General features: G+C 46.6%; 4 protein-coding genes across 6 annotated transcripts in view; 3 read left to right on the plus strand and 1 right to left on the minus strand.

The window, feature by feature from the left end:
• Positions 1-1,331: 1,331 nt before the first annotated feature.
• LOC134226637 (nuclear RNA export factor 2-like) overlaps positions 1,332-21,514 on the minus strand; it is a 37,643-nt gene continuing 17,460 nt past the window's right edge. For 2 of the 3 annotated variants that reach the window (XM_062707529.1, XM_062707528.1), the window contains 2 exons: positions 20,187-20,963; positions 19,812-20,107 (listed from right to left, as the gene is read on the minus strand). In XM_062707529.1, the coding sequence (XP_062563513.1) occupies positions 19,901-20,107; positions 20,187-20,963 (984 nt within the window). In that variant the 3' untranslated portion in view covers positions 19,812-19,900. Of the gene's footprint in view, positions 1,488-19,811; positions 20,108-20,186; positions 20,964-21,514 lie in introns of those variants that run through there. The other variant, XM_062707530.1, reaches the window with a different exon arrangement.
• Positions 1,560-3,065, plus strand: LOC134221724 (uncharacterized). Its single transcript, XM_062700911.1, has one exon. It carries the CDS (start codon positions 1,560-1,562, stop codon positions 3,063-3,065), a length of 1,506 nt encoding a protein of 501 aa, XP_062556895.1.
• LOC134221725 (uncharacterized) lies at positions 3,130-5,688 on the plus strand. Its single transcript, XM_062700913.1, has one exon. It carries the CDS (start codon positions 3,130-3,132, stop codon positions 5,686-5,688), a length of 2,559 nt encoding a protein of 852 aa, XP_062556897.1.
• Positions 5,697-6,941, plus strand: LOC134221726 (uncharacterized). The gene has a single exon (XM_062700914.1). The coding sequence runs from the start codon at positions 5,697-5,699 to the stop codon at positions 6,939-6,941; it is 1,245 nt and encodes a 414-aa protein (XP_062556898.1).

Below are 21,514 nucleotides of genomic sequence, written 5' to 3' on the forward strand. Positions count from 1 at the left end.
ATAAAACAAGCAAACACATGACAGTAACTTGAAAATCACATAAGAAAGGTCAAAATTGAACTTTAGGAAGATGGATTCAGTTATTTCCATCAATTCACATTTATTTGCTTTCATTTGAATGCATCGCAGCAGCTCTTGAAAAAAAATTGAAGATGCATTCTACTGTGAGTGATCACAAATTGTTAATTCCTCAAAATAAGACACTCGATACTTCTTTCTTTTATTATAGCCCATATCTGATACCTAACGACTGCATGCATTCTGGACGGCCTACTAGAGTACGTCACAATTCGCTGGGTATTATGTACAGGGGTTGGACAGAATGATCGGGACAGGCAAAATTTTATCGAAATTCAAATGACCATAACTCTGTGAAAAATCAACCGATTTCTTTGGTTCTTACAGTGTTCGACAGGAAAAAAATCAAGTTTTGGAAAACTGCTTAAAATCCATATTCAGCTCCAACTAGAGCTCTTCCTGAGTTGATTGATATATTGATGTCACAGATCGGACACTGGTCAAGCAAGGGTTAACACGAGAGAGCGCAGAGGCAGAAATCTATTGATCCCTGTCTATCACGCGGTGTCAGTTAGCCTGTTTCGCTTTAAGATGCACATAGCAGGAGATAAGAGATAAGGGCAATTTGAGTTTTATCTGATATCTCAGTAGACAGCTGATCCCAATAAATAAATTGTAGTTAGTTACAACCAGACCGCCGGGAAATACACGTCGCTCGTATCCGAATAAAATTTGAAGTTTTTGCACGGAATAAAGTGTCGCGATTCAGTTAAGCGAGTGTTTAATTACAGCTTCTGGAAGTGTCCGAAATCGGATCCGTTTCCCGCGCGAGTACATTTTGGTCCTTAGAGCCGGATTGAGGACGGCCAGGATCGGTTTACGGACACTACGTGAGGACATTATAAGCAGACTTGAAGTGGAGTCATTGGCATTGACCGCACATTTTGATGCGAGAAGTGGACTACGGTCGTGTCATCCGTTCAAAAAGTGAACATTGTGAATTTCACGAAGAAAAGTGCTTGCCGTCGGTGAACAAAGGCCGACGAGAAAAACTGTGCCATAGTGGACGCGATCATTCGCCATCGCGAGTGGAATTGAGTTGCCACAATAGGGCACAAAGGAGAAGGCGCCATCGAAGACCTGCTAAAGGATCAATTCGCCATTGGAGGTTGGCGCCATCAAATTCAACGGAGGCAGAGTGACATAAAGGGAAAGTGATTGCATGTTACGGTGGCTTGATGCATGTGGCCAACTGATGAAAATTCAATAAATTCTTATAAATGCATGTGAGTCTTTATTTCTTGGTAAGGTGCATGAGTCGTGTTCGCTTTTCTGTTGGTCTCGGATTTTTCCCTTGGTTCTGCTGGTTGTTGCTTTCCCGTGGTTGATCTCCCCCTCGCTGCTGTTGATTGGGTTGTACAGTTCTAAATCTGTCTGTTTGAATCGCGTGCGTGGAACGTCGAGTAGATCTGTCACAGTGAGATTAAGAATCGGTGATTGTGATTAATTGCTGTAATTACTTTGACCGGTGCAGTGCAGTGATGAGTGATTTACGTGCTTTGATGAAGCGTGAGCGCATGCTTCAGCAAAAAGTGGCTACGGTGGCAAAGTTCGTCGAAGCTTTCGACAGGGATCGTGACGAGTGTCAAATTGAAGTGCGGTTGAAAAATATAGATGAAGTGTATTCAGATTTCTTTTTGCTGCGTGAGAAAATCGAGCTACTGATGGAGGATGCGAAAGGTACGGAAGAAGACGGAAGCGATTCCAAAAAGGATGAGAAAGAGAAGAAGGATGCTATTTCCCGCGAACAGGAAAATCTACGTGTCGTAGAGGAGTTTGAAAACCGCTACTGCATGGTGAAAGGATCTTTGCTGAAACTGCTTCCGGCAAAAGTTTCGGTTCAGCGAGTTGATGGGAATTCTGGTGGGCAATCCGCACAACACTCCAAGGTGAAATTGCCAGAAATCAGTTTGCCAACGTTCAGCGGCAAACTAGGAGATTGGGTGATGTTTCGGGACACTTTCCGCAGTCTGATCCATCAGAACGGTGAGCTGAACCCGATGGACAAGTTCACATACTTGAGGACGTCACTCAAGGGAGATGCTCTGATGGAAATCAACACCATTGAACTCTCGGCCGTCAACTACGAGGTTGCATGGCAGGTTCTCCAGGAGCGCTATGAGAACAAAAAGCTGATCGTCAAGGCATACTTGGATGCACTTTTTTCGATGGAGCCGCTCAGAAGAGAGTCGTACGACGGACTGAATCAGCTGGTCAGCGAATTTGAAAAGAACCTGCAGATGCTGGAAAAGATTGGTGAACAGACAGCACAGTGGAGCACTATACTGGCATACATGCTTTGTGGTCGGTTGGACACAGCGACACTACGTTTATGGGAGGCTCACCACAATTCCAAGGACGTTCCGAAGTATAAGGACCTGGTGAATTTCCTCCGCAATCAATGTTCAGTGTTGCAGTCAATAGCCCCATTGAAGGCAAGCAGCTTAGATCAACGTCAGTCGAAGGCGTCAATGTGTCATGCTGTGGTGAAGACGTCGAATAAATGCCCATTTTGCGGGGATTCTTGGCACACCCCATTCCATTGCCTCAAGTTCCAGAAAATGAAGATTGCGGAGCGTAACGAAGCGGTTATGAGAGGCAAACTTTGTCGCAACTGCCTGCACCCTGGTCATATCGCCAGAACATGTGACAAAGGTGTCTGCCATCACTGTCAGCAGAAACACCATAGCATGCTGCACGTCATTCCGGTAAGATCCTCCGTTCCACCCGCGTCGAGTAGAAACCAAGAAGCTAGCCCGCCACAACGCCAATTTCATCGGCAACCACATTCCAACCCACAGCAACCGAACCAACAAGCACACACTCAAGCGAACAATGCACCCACCAATACTGCCAACTCACATAGCACAAGACCACCACAGCCACAACCAAGCACAAGTCAAGCCAGCACAAGCCACACGTACATTGCATTACCCAAGACACCTACACAAAACATTCTTTTTGTCAACGGCACTCATTCGAGTTAAAGACCGTTTTGGAAACGTCATGCTAGCTCGAGCATTGTTGGATTCCTGTTCCCAACATTGCTTGATGACTAAGGAGTTCTCGAACAAGCTCAAGTTCCGAGTCTCACCCACATATCTGTCAGTTCATGGTATTGGTTCTGGGCAGTGTGTGTCAACAAAGTTAGTTAGTGCAGGAGTGTCACCGAGGTCACAGAAGATTTCTCCGTTCGAAGAAGAGATGCAGTTTTTCGTCCTTCCGAAGCTGACTTCCTCATTGCCGACCTCCAGCTTCAATCCATCGGAATGGAAACTTCCCAGGACAGCTCTTTTGGCAGATCCAAACTTCTACGAAGCCGGACCAGTAGATGTGATCATCGGAGCGGAACATTATTTGGATTTACTGGCAGATGGACAGTTGAAGGTGATGGATGAAGGGCCGACTTTGCAGAATACTGTGTTTGGATGGATTGTGTCAGGCCGTGTTCCGGATTCTTCACTCACCATACCTCGGTCATTGGCCCATGTGTGTTCTACTGCGGAGCTTCAGGATCAGCTAACCAAGTTCTGGGAAGTTGAAACCTGCCGTACAACCAGCTCACACTCCGTTGAAGAATCTACTTGCGAAGAGATTTTCGGGAAGACCACTGTACGCGACGATTCCGGAAGATTTGTTGTCACTCTTCCGAAGAAGGACTACCTCATCGAGAAGCTTGGCGAATCGAGGTCTACTGCAGTTCGACGACTGTGCAGTTTGCAGCGAAGACTCTCATTGAATCCTGAACTTCGGACCCAGTACTTCGAGTTCATTCAAGAATACCTGGACATGGGGCACATGGTGGAGATTCTCGATGAAAAGTGTGAAGGTACTACGTACTACCTGCCTCATCACGCAGTACTGAAGCCGGAGAGTACAACCACGAAGCTGCGAGTGGTATTTGATGCATCCTGCAAAACATCAACTGGAGTCTCGTTGAACGATGCCCTAATGGTCGGACCCGTCGTACAGGATGAATTGATCAACATCAATCTCCGGTTCCGTCTCCATCGTTACGCTGTCGTTGCGGATGTGGCGAAGATGTATCGCATGATAGCAGTCTCCAGTCCAGATCAGAAACTCCAGAGAATCGTGTGGACGGGCAAGACAGATCAAGACATTCGTACTTTCCAGCTGACTACCGTAACCTACGGAACCGCGTCTGCTCCGTATCTAGCTACCAGATGTTTGATGCAGCTAGCAGAAGAGGGGAAAGAAACCCATCCAACGGCCGCCGCCGTCCTGAAACAAAACTTCTACGTCGATGATATGTTGTCAGGCGTAGATGACATAGAAGAGGGCAAGCAGTTTGTCGAAGAAATGGTAGACTTAATGCAGTCCGGAGGTTTCACGCTAAGAAAGTGGAATTCCAATTGTGGCGAGATTTTGCGTCAGGTTCCAGAGCATTTACGAGACGATCGGTCCATTCTCACCCTTGATTCAGCAGACTCGACTGTTAAAACACTAGGTTTGCAGTGGGAACCACGAAGGGATGTTTATCGCTTCAGTACTCCAAGGTGGACACAATCTGGCGCGATTACCAAGCGCATAGTGTTATCGGACATTTCTCGACTGTTTGATCCGTTGGGCATAATCGGTCCAGTCATCGTTCAGGCTAAGCTGATCGTCCAGGAACTTTGGGAGCGTGAATGCAGCTGGGATGCACCGTTAAGTGAAGACATGACAGAGAAATGGCTAGAGTATCGCAGAAACATGATAGGGTTGGATGGTTTCACGGTTCCACGCTGGGTCGGAGTCACAAATTCAATGAAGTCTGTTCAACTACACGGCTTCTGCGATGCATCAAGGAAAGCATATGGTGCATGCATTTACGTTAGAACCGTGTCAGAGGATGGCGAAGTTGACGTACGGTTGTTCACAGCTAAGTCTCGAGTAGCTCCCCTCGAGAATCTCAAGAAGAAGAAGAAATGTCTCTCCATTCCTCGTCTCGAGCTTTCTTCAGCACTATTACTCGCCCATCTATATGAGAAGGTTGTCGAAAGCATCCATCTTACCGTGGAATCATATTTTTGGACTGATTCTACGATAGTAAAGTTCTGGCTAGCGTCTGTACCGTCAAGATGGAAGGAGTTTGTGAGCAATCGCGTGTCCGAAATCCAGCATGTCACCAAGGGCGGTTTGTGGAACCACGTTGCCGGAATGGAGAATCCGGCCGACATAATTTCGAGGGGAATGGCACCCCCACAGTTGCAGTATGAATCACTTTGGTGGCATGGACCTCCTTGGCTTCTTCAAGAGCCGACAAATTGGCCGATCTTTGAGCCAAGCGCTAACGAGTTACACCCGTCGATACTGGAGGAGAAGGGAGCTGTCGTTGCATTATTGCCAAGCATTGAGCCTGGTGAGATCTTCAGCCTACGGTCGTCATTGACAGAGCTCGTAAAGCTGGTAGCATACGCACAACGTTTCGGCTTCAACGCAAGAGTGCACAACCGCGAACATCGAAAGCACGGATTACTAACGCTCACTGAACGTGATGATGCTCTTCGTCTGCTAGTGCGTCTAGCTCAAAATGAATCGTTTCCGCAAGAATACTTGAGCTATTACATGGTCGTGATGTACAAGCATCCTCTCGAATTGCTGCACTGAACCCAGAAATGGTGGATGGCATTATTTGCGTTGGCGGCCGGTTACGAAACGCTAGAATCCCTACAAGTCGGAAGCATCCGTACATTTTGGACCACCGCCATCCATTCACTATGCTGGTCATGACTGAGTATCATCAGAACCTGTTTCATGCCGGGCAGCAACTATTAGTTTCTTCTGTACGAGGCAGATACTGGCCGACGAATGTTCGTAACCTAGCTCGGAAGGTAATCCACAGCTGCGTTCGCTGTTTCCGTGTCAAGCCGAAAGTTCACGAGCAGTTGATGGCGGATCTTCCTGCGGAGAGAGTTACACCATGCAGTCCCTTCCAACGCGTCGGCATAGATCTATGTGGTCCGTTCCTGGTTAAGTACCCCCAGCGTAAAGCTCGTCCGGTGAAGTGCTTCGTCGTCGTCTTCGTTTGTCTAGTCACCAAAGCCGTTCATTTGGAGTTAGTGGCTGACCAATCGACGCAAGCTTTTTTGGCATCCCTTCGGCGATTCACGTCTCGGCGTGGGAAACCGGAAATCATCATGTGCGACAACGGCAGAAACTTCGTCGGTGCAAACAGGGAATTAGCTGAGTTACGGAAGCTTTTCATCAATCAGCAGTTCCAAGAAAACGTGGTCCGTGAATCTTCAAACGACAGTATTGAATTCCGGTTCATACCAGCGCGCTCTCCAAATTTTGGTGGGCTGTGGGAGAGTGCAGTGAAATCGTTCAAAACACTGCTGAAGAGAACGATAGGAATAAGAAGCTTATTGTACGACGAGTTCCAGACACTCCTCACGCAAATCGAGGCAGTTCTGAATTCGCGACCACTGACACCAATCAGCAATGATCCTAGCGACTACGAAGTGTTAACGCCAGGACATTTTCTTGTACAACGTCCACTGACAGCGATTCCGGAGCCGAATCTGGAGGCTCTCCCGGAGAACCGATTGGCGGCTTGGCAGACAGTGCAACACTTTGTCCAGTACTTGTGGAAAAAGTGGTCAACTCAATACTTGTCTAATCTACAAAACCGTACAAGGTGGACCAAGAAACGAGACAACGTGAATGTTGGAACAATGGTGGTGCTGAAGGACGAGAACCTGCCACCGTTGAATTGGCTGCTTGGTCGGATTACCGACATACATGCTGGAGCAGACGGGAATATTCGGGTAGTTACTGTTCGAACGAAGGATGGCTACTACAAGCGAGCAATCTCAAAAATTTGCATTCTTCCAATCCGTGACAACACAGAGGAGAACTAGGACTCCTCCACCGGCGGAGGTCGAGAGACCTCCGCACACCAGTTAAGTTAGGTATTGTTTTGAAATTCAAAAAGTTAATCGGCTCATTTTTTATTCGTAGCCATACCCTGCCCTCGTTTCAAACCCAAGAAACGATGGAGGCACTATTTCGATCCTGTCTCTCCATTTCTCGAGGTAATCTGTTTTGTTCTGGTGGTGGTCAGTTTGCATGAACGGTGCATGGATGCAGTATGGTTGGGATCAATTCAGCCATTGTCATTTTTTCTGTGGCGCATGTCGCCAAAACAACCCCAAACTCCATTGTTGGAGCCCTCCTAAACACAATTCCACGCTTGGTATTTTGAGGTACTGACGCACTAGTGAACACCGGAGGAAGAAGAGCGCTATTCGTCCTCCAGGACTCCGCAACGAGGTCGTTAACGAGTATGGCCAACTCGGACAACGGTCTCAATACGATGAGAGTTCGATGGGAGTATGTACACCACTTGTCAACTAGTACCAATTATCGCCATCGGGATGTGTAGGATCGTTATCAGCGCCTGGGGCGCCACGGAGGCCAACCGGCCTCCGTCTCAGGCAAGTCTCTGTATGGTTCAATAATTCGGTTTAAAAAGCACCCGTTCATCTATTTTGTAGCACTGTATGCAGGGGCCAGAAGGCCCGTTCGGATTGTACCGCCACTGAGTCACCAACCAGGACAAAAACCACCAATCATCATCATCACCGTAGAACCATTTCAGTCAACCAATAACCAACCGTCTCACCAATGTGGAAGTTTCGATTGGACATCGTCAATGTCATCAGCATCACAAGCATTTTGTCGTAGAACATTCAACCGTACCCTGGAAGAAACAGTCAAGCATTAATTAATCGATCAAGTATGCGGAAAAGCGGCTTGTAGCAGCAAACGTCTTATGTATATCGTCAAGTACAAGAACAGAATCGTCCTCATCGCCGTCGTCAATCGTCCTCATCGCCGCAACAGAAGTCCAATGATTTCATCGTTTTGGAGCAAGGTATCGTCGTCGTCGTTGTCGTCGTCAGGCAAAGCAGCATAAACAGAACGTCTCGCAGTGAATAGCAGCAACCAAATATTTACTTCCGAAACTGGGTCAGCATCCATCCAACTCGATAGTGAAGAAACAATACGTCCAACAGTAATATTTCAATAGAAATTTCATCGGTCAACCGGCTACCGACTGTGCAAATTATATACTTAAGTTGAATATATTGAGCATATAGTTAAGTAAAATCAACAGAGAGTAGAAGTAGGTAGTTATATTGAAATCGCTGAGATTTCAAGGCGGCCGGTATGGTCAAGCAAGGGTTAACACGAGAGAGCGCAGAGGCAGAAATCTATTGATCCCTGTCTATCACGCGGTGTCAGTTAGCCTGTTTCGCTTTAAGATGCACATAGCAGGAGATAAGAGATAAGGGCAATTTGAGTTTTATCTGATATCTCAGTAGACAGCTGATCCCAATAAATAAATTGTAGTTAGTTACAACCAGACCGCCGGGAAATACACGTCGCTCGTATCCGAATAAAATTTGAAGTTTTTGCACGGAATAAAGTGTCGCGATTCAGTTAAGCGAGTGTTTAATTACAGCTTCTGGAAGTGTCCGAAATCGGATCCGTTTCCCGCGCGAGTACAGACACCAAAAACCTGAGATATGGCCGTTTCCGTGAAATTCGTGATACCGGTTCCACCCATTGTCGCATGCACGCTATTGTTCTAGTAGGCAGCGTTCTTGCACCAAATGGTATCCTGTGTTTCTGAGCAAATATTTAAATATCAATTGTCCTGGACTGCCGTCATACGAATATTTGTCCCATGTTTGCTGAGACTTCCTATGTACATGGAACAGTTATGCGTAGAACGGCAGTAGAGGTGAGCGCCGGTCCGAAAACCGTCGGTGGCGACGGCGCACAATGGTTGGATTCGTCAAATTTCACGACATAATTCGATAACTCGAAAACCATCATCGCTAAAGTTTTTACGTTTTCAGACGATAGATAATACAACAAAAGATCTATTTTTGGTGTAAGTTGTCATTAGGGTGGCCTTTTTGTGACAAATTTTGAAAAATGTATTTTAACCCGTAACGCTGGGTAGACACCTTTACATGGTGTGTTACGGGGTAAGATCTACCACGGTTACATTGCCAGCTAAAGGCAAATCCTGACCCAAAGAATACCTTCCTCATTATCCAACTACGTGGTATTTATGAGGGCGTCGCTAAGTCGGTGGCCTTTCGTTAAGTAAGTACCACATCAACACTTTCTTCCTCTCCCTAGTTACGGTGAAGATGGGCGTGGCCAGGAGTAGTAATCATCATGCTTTTGTTATTTTTTTTAAGCTTGAAATCAAGGACCACTTCCCTTCTTGATTTGTAATAGCATTCTAGATAAGGATCTCAAAAATAAAACATGAGTATCACTAGTGTCCAATCTACGAATTACACCGTAACAATGCTAATGCTAATGCAAATTTTGAAAAATGTATTTTTTAATCTTTCAAATTAGGGGGTCGTGCTGTTCTACAAAGTTGTAGAAAATTTAATTCCAAGCATTTTTGCTAAAATAATATTAATTTTATCTCATACAGGTAATGTTCATTCCATGTCGAGCTACCATGCGAGACAGTCATCAGTCTTATGCCTCCAGGTCCTTGTTCGGTTTTTTCCTCGTCGTTCTTTCGAGTTTTTACCGCTTGTGTCAAGTGAAGGATCTCTCTTAGCTGTGACGAGGAAGCGGAGCTTATTTGCGAAGCAATTAAGAATCCGTTAATTGAGTTTTCGCGCGTTTTCTTCAAAAAAAAATCGCGTGTTTGCAAAGCCAGCGTCATCGTGCGCATCAGCCAAGCCAAGCTTCATCGCTTCATCGCACGCCGTCGTCTTCCGTGGTAGGCAGGTAGACAGCAGCAAACGTCGATCGGATCATCGCCACCAGTGCAGCCCAAGCCATCCGTTCGCAGTGTGCGGTTGGTGAGAAGAAGACCAACACATACGCCTCGGGCGTCGTACCACGTGCTATCGTCTAGTGCGTACTGCAGCAATCGTATACAGCCGTCGACGCAGCAGTAGAAAGCTAACTGTTTGAAATTTCCCCTCGTTGTCTCCCTATTCTTCACCATCTTTAACGATAAGTTATTATAGTCTGTAGTTAGTTTTCGTTTCTTCCATTCCCCTCCCTGTTAGATAAATAGTTATTTTTGCGTTATTTTGATAAGTGTGATAAGTGTTCTTTGAATAAGTGTTTTTTTTTCTTCCTAAACAATGGAGGGGGAATCTGCTCGACAGACATCCTGGGTTGACCAGGAAGTGCTGGGTTAGGGGCCACCTCCAATGAGGGAGGCAGGACTGCATCCCCGACCAGCTAAACCGTTTCCATTGCCGCCAAGCCCATCGTCCCTTCGGTACAACCAGAAAGTAATGCTTCAAAGGGGGGGGCAGTGCATAACGCACCCTCGAGGTTAGCTGCGTGTCCTTGCAGCATCGAACATCGTGACTCGCTTTTTTAGAAGAACACCATGGTATCGTGCCAGCGCATTGCCGGCTTTCCAGGTGGCCTTACCACGCCCTATGTCCTCGGAAGGTGGGCAGGGTCGACTTCGCGCCTGCTTCCCTCTGCACGACTGGTATCAAGAATGATGATGCCGCGTGCACCCCAAATTGACCTTTCTGCGATAGGGCCTATTCGCCAGCACACAGAGGGACTTGCCGACGCGGTGCCTACGCCTGCCCCAGCCTTGACGAGGACCCCTTTCCGTCCTCGGGCTCGGAACCCGCCCGGTTGACCGACGCCGCGAAAGCGACGATACCATGTTGTTTTTCACGCGGCCACTTGTTCGATAAAAGGATCGAGTTCGACCACAGGGCATGACCACCGGTATGACCCATGAAGCCGACTCCGAACCCTTGGACCACCTCTTATTTGCGCCTGAACTAGCCATCCCTCGAGTCCACGCGCCACCTTCTGTGTAGCTCCGAGACGATTTGGACGATAGCCGATAAAACGGCGTTCCAGCCAACTTCATCTTTACACATCCTCCGAACTAGGTTGTCCGGGGTAGTGTCCAGACCACATGTGGCAAGCATGTGGTCACGCATTGTGCGAAAAGCGGGACGCTTGGTCTCCGCAATGCACGAAGGCGGTGGGGGTTCGTCTAATTCCCTATCCAATTACCCTTTGTTGCATTCTGGTGTTCCATCCCAGAGTAGAATGGAAATAAGCAACACTACCACCATAAGTCCAGTGAATAATGGTACTTCTCCGCTCACGACCCTCCGCCTCAAGGCCTACCCTCCCGCCTCTAGTGGGCCATATGAGATCTGGAAAAGCGATATTCGTCTGTCATGACCATTGACATGGTCGGGTCCAGTAAGCTCCGTGTCACGGTCAGTGATCGCAAACAGGCCAACGAGATTGCCACCTGTGAGCTTTTCACTCTCGAATATAGAGTTTACTTACCGTCAGCAGCGTGCGAGATCGCGGGGGTGGTGACGGAGGGGAGTATGACATGCGACGATTTGAAACAAGGTTTCGGTCGTTTCAAGAACGTTTCTTTGCCTCCTGTTGCGATACTGGATTGCAAACAAATGTATTCGGTGTCGCAGGAGGGAGAGAAGCGAGTTTATTCTCCGTCTGATTCTTTTTGCGTCACCTTCCCCGGGTTCGCGCTGCCTGACTACGTAGTGATTGGCAAACTTCCACTACCTGTTCAGTGGTATGTACCGAAGGTGATGAATTGTGTTAATTACAATTGTGTTAATTGCAAGCTGGGCCACACCGCTCAGTACTGCTGCAATAAACCTCGCTGTGCATCATGCGGTGAGAAGCATGTGGGTTGCGCGTGCAAGACGTCACTGAAATGTGTCTATTGCAACGAAGGCCTTCCACATGCTCTTGAAGCTTGTCCGACGTACATAAAGCAGCGAATTCACCAGAAACGGTCTCTTAAAAAGCGGTCTCGTCGAAGCTACGCCGAGATGCTGCGGAAGGCCGCTTCGCCGGTTGTTTCTGAAACCATCTACTCGTCTCTTCCTTTAGACGATCAAGGTAGCTCTGACTCTGAAATTGGAATTGGGGTTCCCTTTGTTTTCAATGGCTCAACGAGGAAGAGAATAAAACAGAGCCAGCGACACTCAAAAAAGCCTAGAAAACAGCCTCAAAGTGAGCCCCAATCCAACATGGTCAAATTCAAAGCGGGTGGAAATACTCAAAAACGTTCAACTTTTGTGGTTTCACATCGGGATGATCGAGAGTTTCCACCGCTTCCGGGAACATCTAAAATCCCAGATGCCCCAATTTTTGCGATTTGTCAGACAGAAAGAGAGCATAGAGAGCGAGCACAACAACCTCCGAGCGCTCCAATGTTCACACTTTCTGGCATCGTGGAGCTCATCCTCAACTTCTTCGATACTTCCGACCCCGTGAAGAACATGGTCAAAACTGTTCTTCCTATTCTGACTCCTCTCCTGAAGCAGCTGGCTTCAAAAATGCCCCTCCTCGAGTCATTCGTATCCTTCGATGACTAATTTCGTCGATAAGGCTGATATGATTTCGATTCTACAGTGGAACTGTCGAAGTATTCTTCCAAAATTAGATATTTTTAAATTTTTAGTTAACAAATTACAATGCGATGTTTTTGCTTATGTGAAACATGGCTAACATCAGATGTAAACCTTCATTTTCCTGATTTTAACATCATTCGCCGCGATCGGGCAAATCCATATGGAGGGATGCTTTTAGGGATCAAAAAACAGCACTCCTTCTATAAAGTCGATTTTGCTCCGATGTCAGGCACCGAAGCTGTCGCATGCCAGGTGACTATTCGAGGAAAAGACCTCAGTATCGCCTCGATATATCTTCCTCCAAACACCGCGATATCTCGTAGAGATCTCTCGCACATCTGCTCGGTTATGCCCGAGCCACGGTTGCTCTTGGGAGATTTTAACTCCCAGGGAACAGGCTGGGGGGAACTGTACGACGACAACCGTTCATCAATGATATACGACCTCTGCGACGATTTTAATATGACAATTTTGAATACAGGAGAAGTTACACGAGTGGCTCCTCCAGCAAGAAATAGTCGTCTAGATCTTTCCATTTGTTCGAACTCATTATCGTTGGACTGTACTTGGAAGATGGTCCAAGATCCCCATGGTAGTGATCATTTGCCAATCGAAGTTTTAATTTCCAATGGATCAATGCGCTTCTATCGACCTCTCATATGACCTCACAAAGCACATCGATTGGGGGAAATATGGGGAGGCCATCATTGATGACATACAGTCGATAGAAACACTTCCACCGCGGGAAGAGTACCAGTTTCTATCTCAGTTGGTTATTGACAGCGCTCTCCATGCACAACGCCGGCCGGTGCCAGCAGCTTTGGTTCGTAGGAAACCACATAGTCCGTGGTGGGATACTGCGTGCTCACAGCTCTATGGTGAGAAATCTAACGCGTTTAAGAAATTTCGGAAATACGGATCGATCGTTCTTCACAAACGGTACATCGCGCTCGAGATCCAGTTCAAGAAGCTGGTCAAAGTGAAGAAACGTGGATATTTGCGCACTTTTGTCGAAGGTTTATCGCGCGAGACCTCAATGAAAACTCTGTGGACCGTCGGGAGAAGAATGCGCAACGCGTCGTCCGTAAACGAAGATCGTGAAAGCTCGTCGCGGTGGATACTCGATTTTGCAAAGAAAGTTTGTCCGGATTCGGTGCCGGTGAAGCAAGTGTCACGTGATGCTTTTGCTGACAGGGATGATATGGATCGGCCCTTTTCGATGATTGAATTCTCGCTTGCTCTCCTTTCATGTAACAATTCTGCTCCAGGGATGGATAGAATAAGGTTCAATTTGCTCAAAAACCTCCCAGACGTCGCGAAGAGGCGCCTATTGAGCTTGTTCAACCAGTTACTGGAGTGCAACATTGTTCCGGATGATTGGAGGCAAGTGAGGGTGATAGCCATCCAAAAGCCTGGAAAACACACAGCTGTTGGAGAAGATGATTCTCTTCCGGCTAGACGAATGGATTGAATCGAATGGTTTGTTGTCAGATACACAATTTGGTTTCCGCAGGGGTGAGGGAACGAACGACTGTCTTGCGTTGCTTTCTTCAGAAATTCAGCTTACCTTCGCTAAAAAAGACCAAATTGACTCAGTGTTTTTGGACATTAAGGGGGCTTTTGATTCAGTTTGCGTCGATGTCTTATCCGACAAACTCCACGAGTGTGTACTTTCACCAATTTTGAGCAACTATTTGTACAATTTGTTGTCAGAGAAGCGTATGAGTTATTCTCATGGTGACTCGGCAACTTCACGAATTAGCTACATGGGTCTCCCTCAGGGCTCATGTTTAAGCCCCCTTTTTTACAATTTTTACGTCAGAGACATTGATGAATGTCTCATGCCAAATTGCTCGTTAAGACAGCTTGCAGATGATTGCGTTGTATCCGTTTCGGGGCCAACCGCAGTTGATCTGCAAGGACCATTGCAAGATACTCTCGACAATTTGTCCACTTGGGCTACGAAGCTGGGTATCGAATTCTCTCCGGAGAAAACTGAGATGGTTGTCTTTTCAAAAAACATAAGCCGGCAAAGTTCCCGCTCCAACTGATGGGTACGGCAATCACTCATAGCATATCTTCTAAATACCTCGGGGTCTGGTTCGACTCGAAATGTACCTTTGGGAAACACATTGTGTATCTGACACAAAAATGCCAGGAAAGAATCAACTACATGCGAACGATAACGGGAACTTGGTGGGGAGCGCATCCCGAAGATCTTATCACATTGTACCGAACAACCATTCTGTCGGTCCTCGAATACGGTAGTTTATTTTTTCAGACCGCGGCTAAAACACACATGCTGAAGCTTCAACGGATTCAGTACCGTTGTCTCCGTATCGCGTTAGGCTGTATGAATTCGACTCATACGATGAGCCTGGAAGTACTTGCGGGAGTACTGCCGCTGACAGATCGTTTCGCGGAATTATTACTCCGGTTGCTCATCCGCTGTGAGGTTCTCAATCCATTGGTCATTGACAACTTCTAGAAACTGCTCGGATAAAACCCTCAATCTCGATTCATGAGTATTTACCACTGGTATAGGACGCTGGAGGTAAGCCCATCTTCGGTTGAAACCAATCGTGATATTCTTAGATTCTTACAATTCCTCTGTTACTTTTGATCTGTCCATGAAGCAGGAGGTTCATGGAATACCAGACTTCCTTCGTGCGGAGGTCATACCTCCATTGTTTGCAAGCAAATACGGGCACGCCAGCAAGGAGAGAAGCTTTTACACAGGTGAAGGTGGGTTGAGTACCAAAACAAAGCTTTGAAAGTATTTGTACAATAAAAACTGTCATATACTGTAGTAGTATTGGTGTCGTATTAAAAAAAACAAAGAATATTACTAGGGTGGTTCAAAAAACGACCCAGCACCACCATGCTCACTCGATTCCGTCCCATGCTCCGAGTGTCCTCCAAAAACCGATTTGAACAAAAAGTGGTTGAGCGCATGCCGGTTCAAGTTTGTATGAAAACTAGTATGGAAACTAAACCTTTTATTACACTGGCTACAGTGCCTCCCCTCCATACGCTGGCGAAAAGAGAACCCACATAGCTGAAAGCAACATTCCAGGGACTTTACTGAAAGAAAACCGCACCGCAGGAAAGATCCATTGATTACGTAAACGCAAAAATAGCATTTTATACCCCACTCACCCCCATGTCACACTTTTTGTATGAAGCATCTGCCACTGGTGCGATAGTGTAGACTAGACTAGACTAGCAGTATCTGCCCCTGGTGCGATAGATATCACAGACAAATTCTGGGTATTTTGTTGAATTGCACGTTTCACTGATGCCTTCTGAGAAGCCTAATTATCATGCTAAAGATTCGCAACCTCGATTAAAATCGACTCGCAAGTATTGGAACGACCATTCAATATGGATTGTCTATGGAGCTGAAGCCCTTGAATATTTCATCCAGTCATATGGTCTCCCCCCTGGGGGCAGCAGGGACCATGTCCAAGGGCTTGACGACCCCTCCCCAGCCGTCTGTGAGTCAGGGGGTTCTGCCTAGGAGGTGGTGGGGGTTAACAGGGGCGCCGTTTATTCCCTCCCCAAAACCACATATCCGCCAGCAATCCCTATCAAGCGACCGTGTGCCGCCTAAAGCATACAAGCCCCCAACCCCTGAATCCCAAGGTGTCAGGCGACCCGTGCCGAAGGGATGAATGGCCTGGGGGGTGAAACAATTAGCCAGGTCGTTAACGGAGCCTGTGGAGGTTCCACAGAGTGAGGGCTGCTTCGGCGGCAAGCGGGTGGCAGTGGGTGGTACCCACACACCCCCAAGTGGTGCACATGTGGTGCAAGCGAATGGAAGTTGGGGGTATTACTCGTAATACCCCCACAGAATGAGGGACTGAGTGTATGGGTGAGCACACAAGTAAGTCTCGCATGGTACGCATGGTCGGTAGTGTTAGAATGACTGAAGTCTGGTGAGGCCTGGCAGGAGTGTCGGGGGGCAGATACCTCTGCGGCACCTCAGAAGTAGGGGACACGAAAGTCTCGCTGCGTCTGGCAGGAGTGTCGGGGGGTTGATGCTTCTGCGGCACCTCAGAAATCGGAGACATGTAAGGTAGTGGTGTGACCCTGTCCCAGGATGGGGAGACCACCACATTGGCTGAGGACTACCTGGGCCTCGAAACGTCAATGGGTGGGTGCTACCGGCATAGTACCTTATGGAGTCCTATTGACAGTATCAAAGCCCGGGTAGGTGAGTGTTAGGCACGCTTGACGTGCCGGGTGTTCCACGCCCAAACGATGCACAGCAGGTGCACAGAGTCGATATAAATGGGAGATTGGGGGTATTTCAACCCCCACTGACTGAGTGACTGAATTTCAAGAGAGTGGTGCACAAGTGGTGCAAGCGATTTGGACTGAATGTATGAGCGAGCACACAAGTTAGACTCACATGGTACGTATGGTCAGAGTGGCTGCTTAGGGCAGTAGTGTGATCCGGCTGTCAGGGACGGAATGAGTGAAGTCGCGCTAGGGCTGGCAGGAATGTCGGGGGGCAGATACCGCTGCGGCAAGTCAGAATGGGGGGACACGAAAGTCTCGCTATGACTGGCAGGAGTGTCGGGGGTTGATGCCTCTGCGGCACCTCAGAAATAGGGAGACATGAAAGGGTCTGCCTCGTAGCTGAGGTAGGGAGCGGCATAGGAGCCACCAACCTAGGGTCGCCTCCGGCTTGGTAGACAAGTGGTGCCACCCTGTTGCAGGATGGGGTGAACACCACACTGAGTGAGGACTGCCTATGCTGTGAGATGGCGGCATGGGGTACCCCCCTGCAAGGTACCCGTTATACCCTTGCAGTCATTCAAGCGGCATAGGTAGGTGAGTGTTGGGGCACATGTGGTGCCAGTGTGTCTTGTGCAAATGTGTTGCATGGGGGAGTGTCGAAGAGTTGAGGCGCATACGTGCACTTGTGTACGTCATGGAGGGGCGCAATGCCCAATAGTCATCCCCGAAGTATTGCTTAATTGCGGGCCGGGGGAATGACTGGAGAGGAAGGAGTTGGTTTTAGTGGGTCGGAGTGGTGATCCCATCCCACACACTACCTGGGTTCGCCTCCCCAGGTGTCTGTTTGCAGATTTCCATTACCTTCGTTAAAAAAAAAAAAAAAAAAAAAAAAAAAATATGGTCCCCCCCCCCCCCAGGGCCCAATGACGAAGCACCACAATCAGAATAATGTTACATTCAACCTCGCCATATAAACTGTCATACAAACCTGAAACGACTTGTGCACGGTAAGCCTCTATTCAAACCAGCCCAAACCATCGGATGACACCCAAATTATAAATCACAATCGACTGAGCGTGGCGGAGCAAAATTATTTTTTGAGCCACCCTAATTATTAGTTTGCTGCTGCCGGTGCCGTTGTTTACATTCGCTCCGCGATCAGTTTTTAATCGTTTTTTTCGGGCAAAAATAGCAGTTTATATTAAGTTTTCGGTTTAAACAAGTGACTGATTTCGAAAAGTGATGTTTAATTTGCATTCCATCAACATTTCGGGCTCCTCATGTGCGGAGAAGTGAGTGAAAACTTGATTTTTTCAGTGCCCTTTGAGAAGAAGTGAAGTGCAGTGATAAGCCCACCAAATCGCGAACGGCTAATAAATTGGCACGAAACTGCTGATTTATGATATTATTCGAGCCGAAATGCATAAGACTCTTTGGATAAACATGTTCATTATCACGGGAAGTGAATAAATATGTTGTGAGCAGGTTAGTAAATTGAATATTAAACTTTTGTTCGATGCTGTTCGATGCATTCGAATGTTGGTAGGAGAGGAGTGCGGGAGGTGTGGGGTTGGCCCGTGGAGGGTCCGGTGCCATATTGGCGGCCATCGTGGTACTCTTCCAACTATGTCCTTAAGCTCAAAGAGCCTTGTTCCGTGTATACTGCTGAGCTAGCAGCTATACACTATTCACTCGAGCAAATCGCATCCCTACCTCTTGACCACTTTTTCATCTTCACCGACAGTCTAAGTTCCTTGGAGGCTGTTCGGTCAATGAAATCTGTAAAGCACTCAGCATATCTTCTAACCGGGATACGGATAGCTTTGAGTGCTTTATCAAAACGGTCATTCACGATCACCATGGCTTGGGTCCCTTCTCATTGCTCGATCCCGGGAAATGAGAAAGCGGACTCTTTGGCTAAGGTGGGCGCCGTGGAAGGTGATATTTACAATCGGCAAATCACCTTCGATGAATTTTCTCATTAGTTCGTCAGGAAACCTGGCAGTAGAAATGGACAAACGGGGAGATGGGTAGATGGCTGTATTCAATTCGCCCGCAGGTGTCGAAGCGTCCATGGTTAAAAAAAATGAATATTGGACGAGACTTCATTCGAACCATGTGTCGTCTAATGTCCAATAACTACACTTTAAATGGCCATCTTTTTAGAGTGGGGCTCTCGGAAAGCAATCTCTGTTTTTGCGGCGAGGATTATCAGGACATTGACCATGTCGTGTGGGCGTGCGAGGAGTATCTCGGCCCCAGATTTGCATAAACTGAACATCTCCGGGTCCGAGGAAAACAACCAAAGCCTATTAGAGAAGTGTTAGCGGGCCTCGATCTCGAATACATGTCCCTCGTCCACCAATTTGTGAAAGTTGCTGATGTAAGATTGTGATCTTAGTCTGCCCACCCCCTTGTCTGTCGTACCCCATACCGAATGTCTTCCTCATGTTGTCTATTTCAATGTCTGTCGTTAACCCCTTTCGTATGTCTTCCTCTCATTGTTGTCTCCCAAAAAAATGTTTGTCCCGTTGCAGATGTGGAACATCGCCAAGAATGTCAACTATGTAAACATCAGCATTGTAATTACTTAAGCACCCTAAATTCCCTTTCTTCCCTACTATATTATTGTATTCCCTAACCTCGACCAAACCGCGAGTCTTTCGGTTCCCCAAAAATAACATTATGTATAAGATTTAAGAAATGAATTGTTAAACTTGATTTCGGTTCCGTAACGCTTCACGGTAATTGAGCCTCCAAAATAAACGAAAGATTAAAAAAAAAGTTTCAATACAACTGGCAAATTGGTGGAAAGTTTCTGTGTCGATTGATATATAAATCTCAAAAGTCCATCGAAAAATGAGTCCGCTATTTGAATGTTCAAAATCTTACATGATTTCGTGATTTCGTGTAAATAAATAAATAAAATAAATAAATAAACATCAAGTAACTTTGAAGGCTGGTCGATGTAGTAAACAATCCAGTTTGGCGGCAGTTGTAGAGACAAACAAATGGATTGATTTCTCTAAAATAGTACCAAGACTTCTAAAATACATTTACGAGTGTATATTTTTATCATTTCCAAAGATTTTTACCTGCTTTGGTTAACCGTTGGTCGAATAGTGAAATATAATACCTACTTAACGCTTCTGAGCGAGCATTGTGTCAAAGCCATTCTCTGGAATGCGGTCCTCCTCATACAGCTTGAGGAAGATGTTAAGTGCCACTTTCAGATTCCAAGAAGATTCTTCCAAGCAGCGCATACACCATTTGCGGTTCAGGCGGGTAAGCTCCTGGAACACGATAATCGTATTCTCGCGTTCTTCGCTGTGCGGTACAAATGGATCCTATCAAAATTAAATATGGGTAAGTGAATATATCAAATCAAGACTAACGTACCAACTCTGTTGGTGTTTGCTAACTTACCGCCACTTCGGGTTCGTCATGGTGTTTGAAAACGTTCTCTCGCCCATAAGTGGTCAAATTGTACATATGAAACAGATCATTGTAGATTTTGAATTCAATCGCTTTTTCAAAAATACCAAGCCCTTTAGCACATGGTTGAATGTAAAACGTCCTAGTGAATCCCAGTACAAAGTCATCGCTCAACAAGGAGTTGGCCATTTCCTTGAATGCACCGTGTACCGTGATTACAACGCACTCCGGTCGGAAGATGGGTGTATCCACACGGAACGAATAGAAATCATGTTCCGTCTTGGGGAAGGAAACCAAAACATTGGCAATACGTTCACTACCCACCACCAAGCTGCTAATGGCACGATCAATATTCGCCAGGCGAAGTAGATTACGGCTCTTTCCTTGGTACGCATTCAGACGCACTTGATGGGAGTCCATCGTTTTCGACTGGGTGAAGCTGCTGGTCATGGAGAACTGCGCCTTCGGGTGGTACAGATCTTTTAAACTCGACCGTTGGAACGAATCGTAAATGGAGAAATAGTGCTTGACGAATGATTCGGTGAACTTGTACGCTTCCGGTGTGCAGATGAAATTTTGCGAAAAGTTCACATTTCCATTGTCGAGCAGTGGGATCCCGTCGAGCTTTTCCATTCCTGGGAAAAAGGTGCGTATCTGGCGAATATACTCGATACCGGATTCAGCTGCATTGCAAACCGGATTGTTGTCCAGGAAAATCTCCTTGATTTTATTTTTGATGACACCTTGTAGGTCATCGAAGGATCGGATCTGTGAAAGAGAAAGTGGAAATTGTTAAGACTGCAGTATGTTTGGTGAAAAGGAGATTTTGTTATAAAACATCCATGGCAAAGTTTGTAAAAAATGTCTTAGTTGTATCGTTATATAACAGCAACAGATAGAATAAGTTAGTTCATTCTATCTTGATAAGAAAATTATTTTGAGCTTTTTAGTGGAATGTTTTCACCTGTCATAAGACGAGTTTATACAATCCCATTGAATTCCACCACTTAATTGTATCTTGACAGATACGTATTTCGACCTCAACAGTAAGGCCGTCTTCAGTGTCTCGTACTTGACTCGACTCGCAAGTCGAGTCAAGTACGAGACACTGAAGACGGCCTTACTGTTGAGGTCGAAATACGTATCTGTCAAGATACTATTAAGTGGTGGAATTTAATGGGATTGTATAAACTCGTCTTATGACAGGTCATTCTATCTGTTGAATGTTGATATTATGTAACGATCAGGCTTCGGAATCACAACTATCACGAAAGGCGGAAACTTCTTCTTCAATGGCTCTATATTCCAACTGGAACTTG

The sequence above is a fragment of the Armigeres subalbatus genome, chromosome 3, assembly GCF_024139115.2.
Source record: "Armigeres subalbatus isolate Guangzhou_Male chromosome 3, GZ_Asu_2, whole genome shotgun sequence".
Lineage (NCBI taxonomy): Eukaryota > Metazoa > Arthropoda > Insecta > Diptera > Culicidae > Armigeres > Armigeres subalbatus.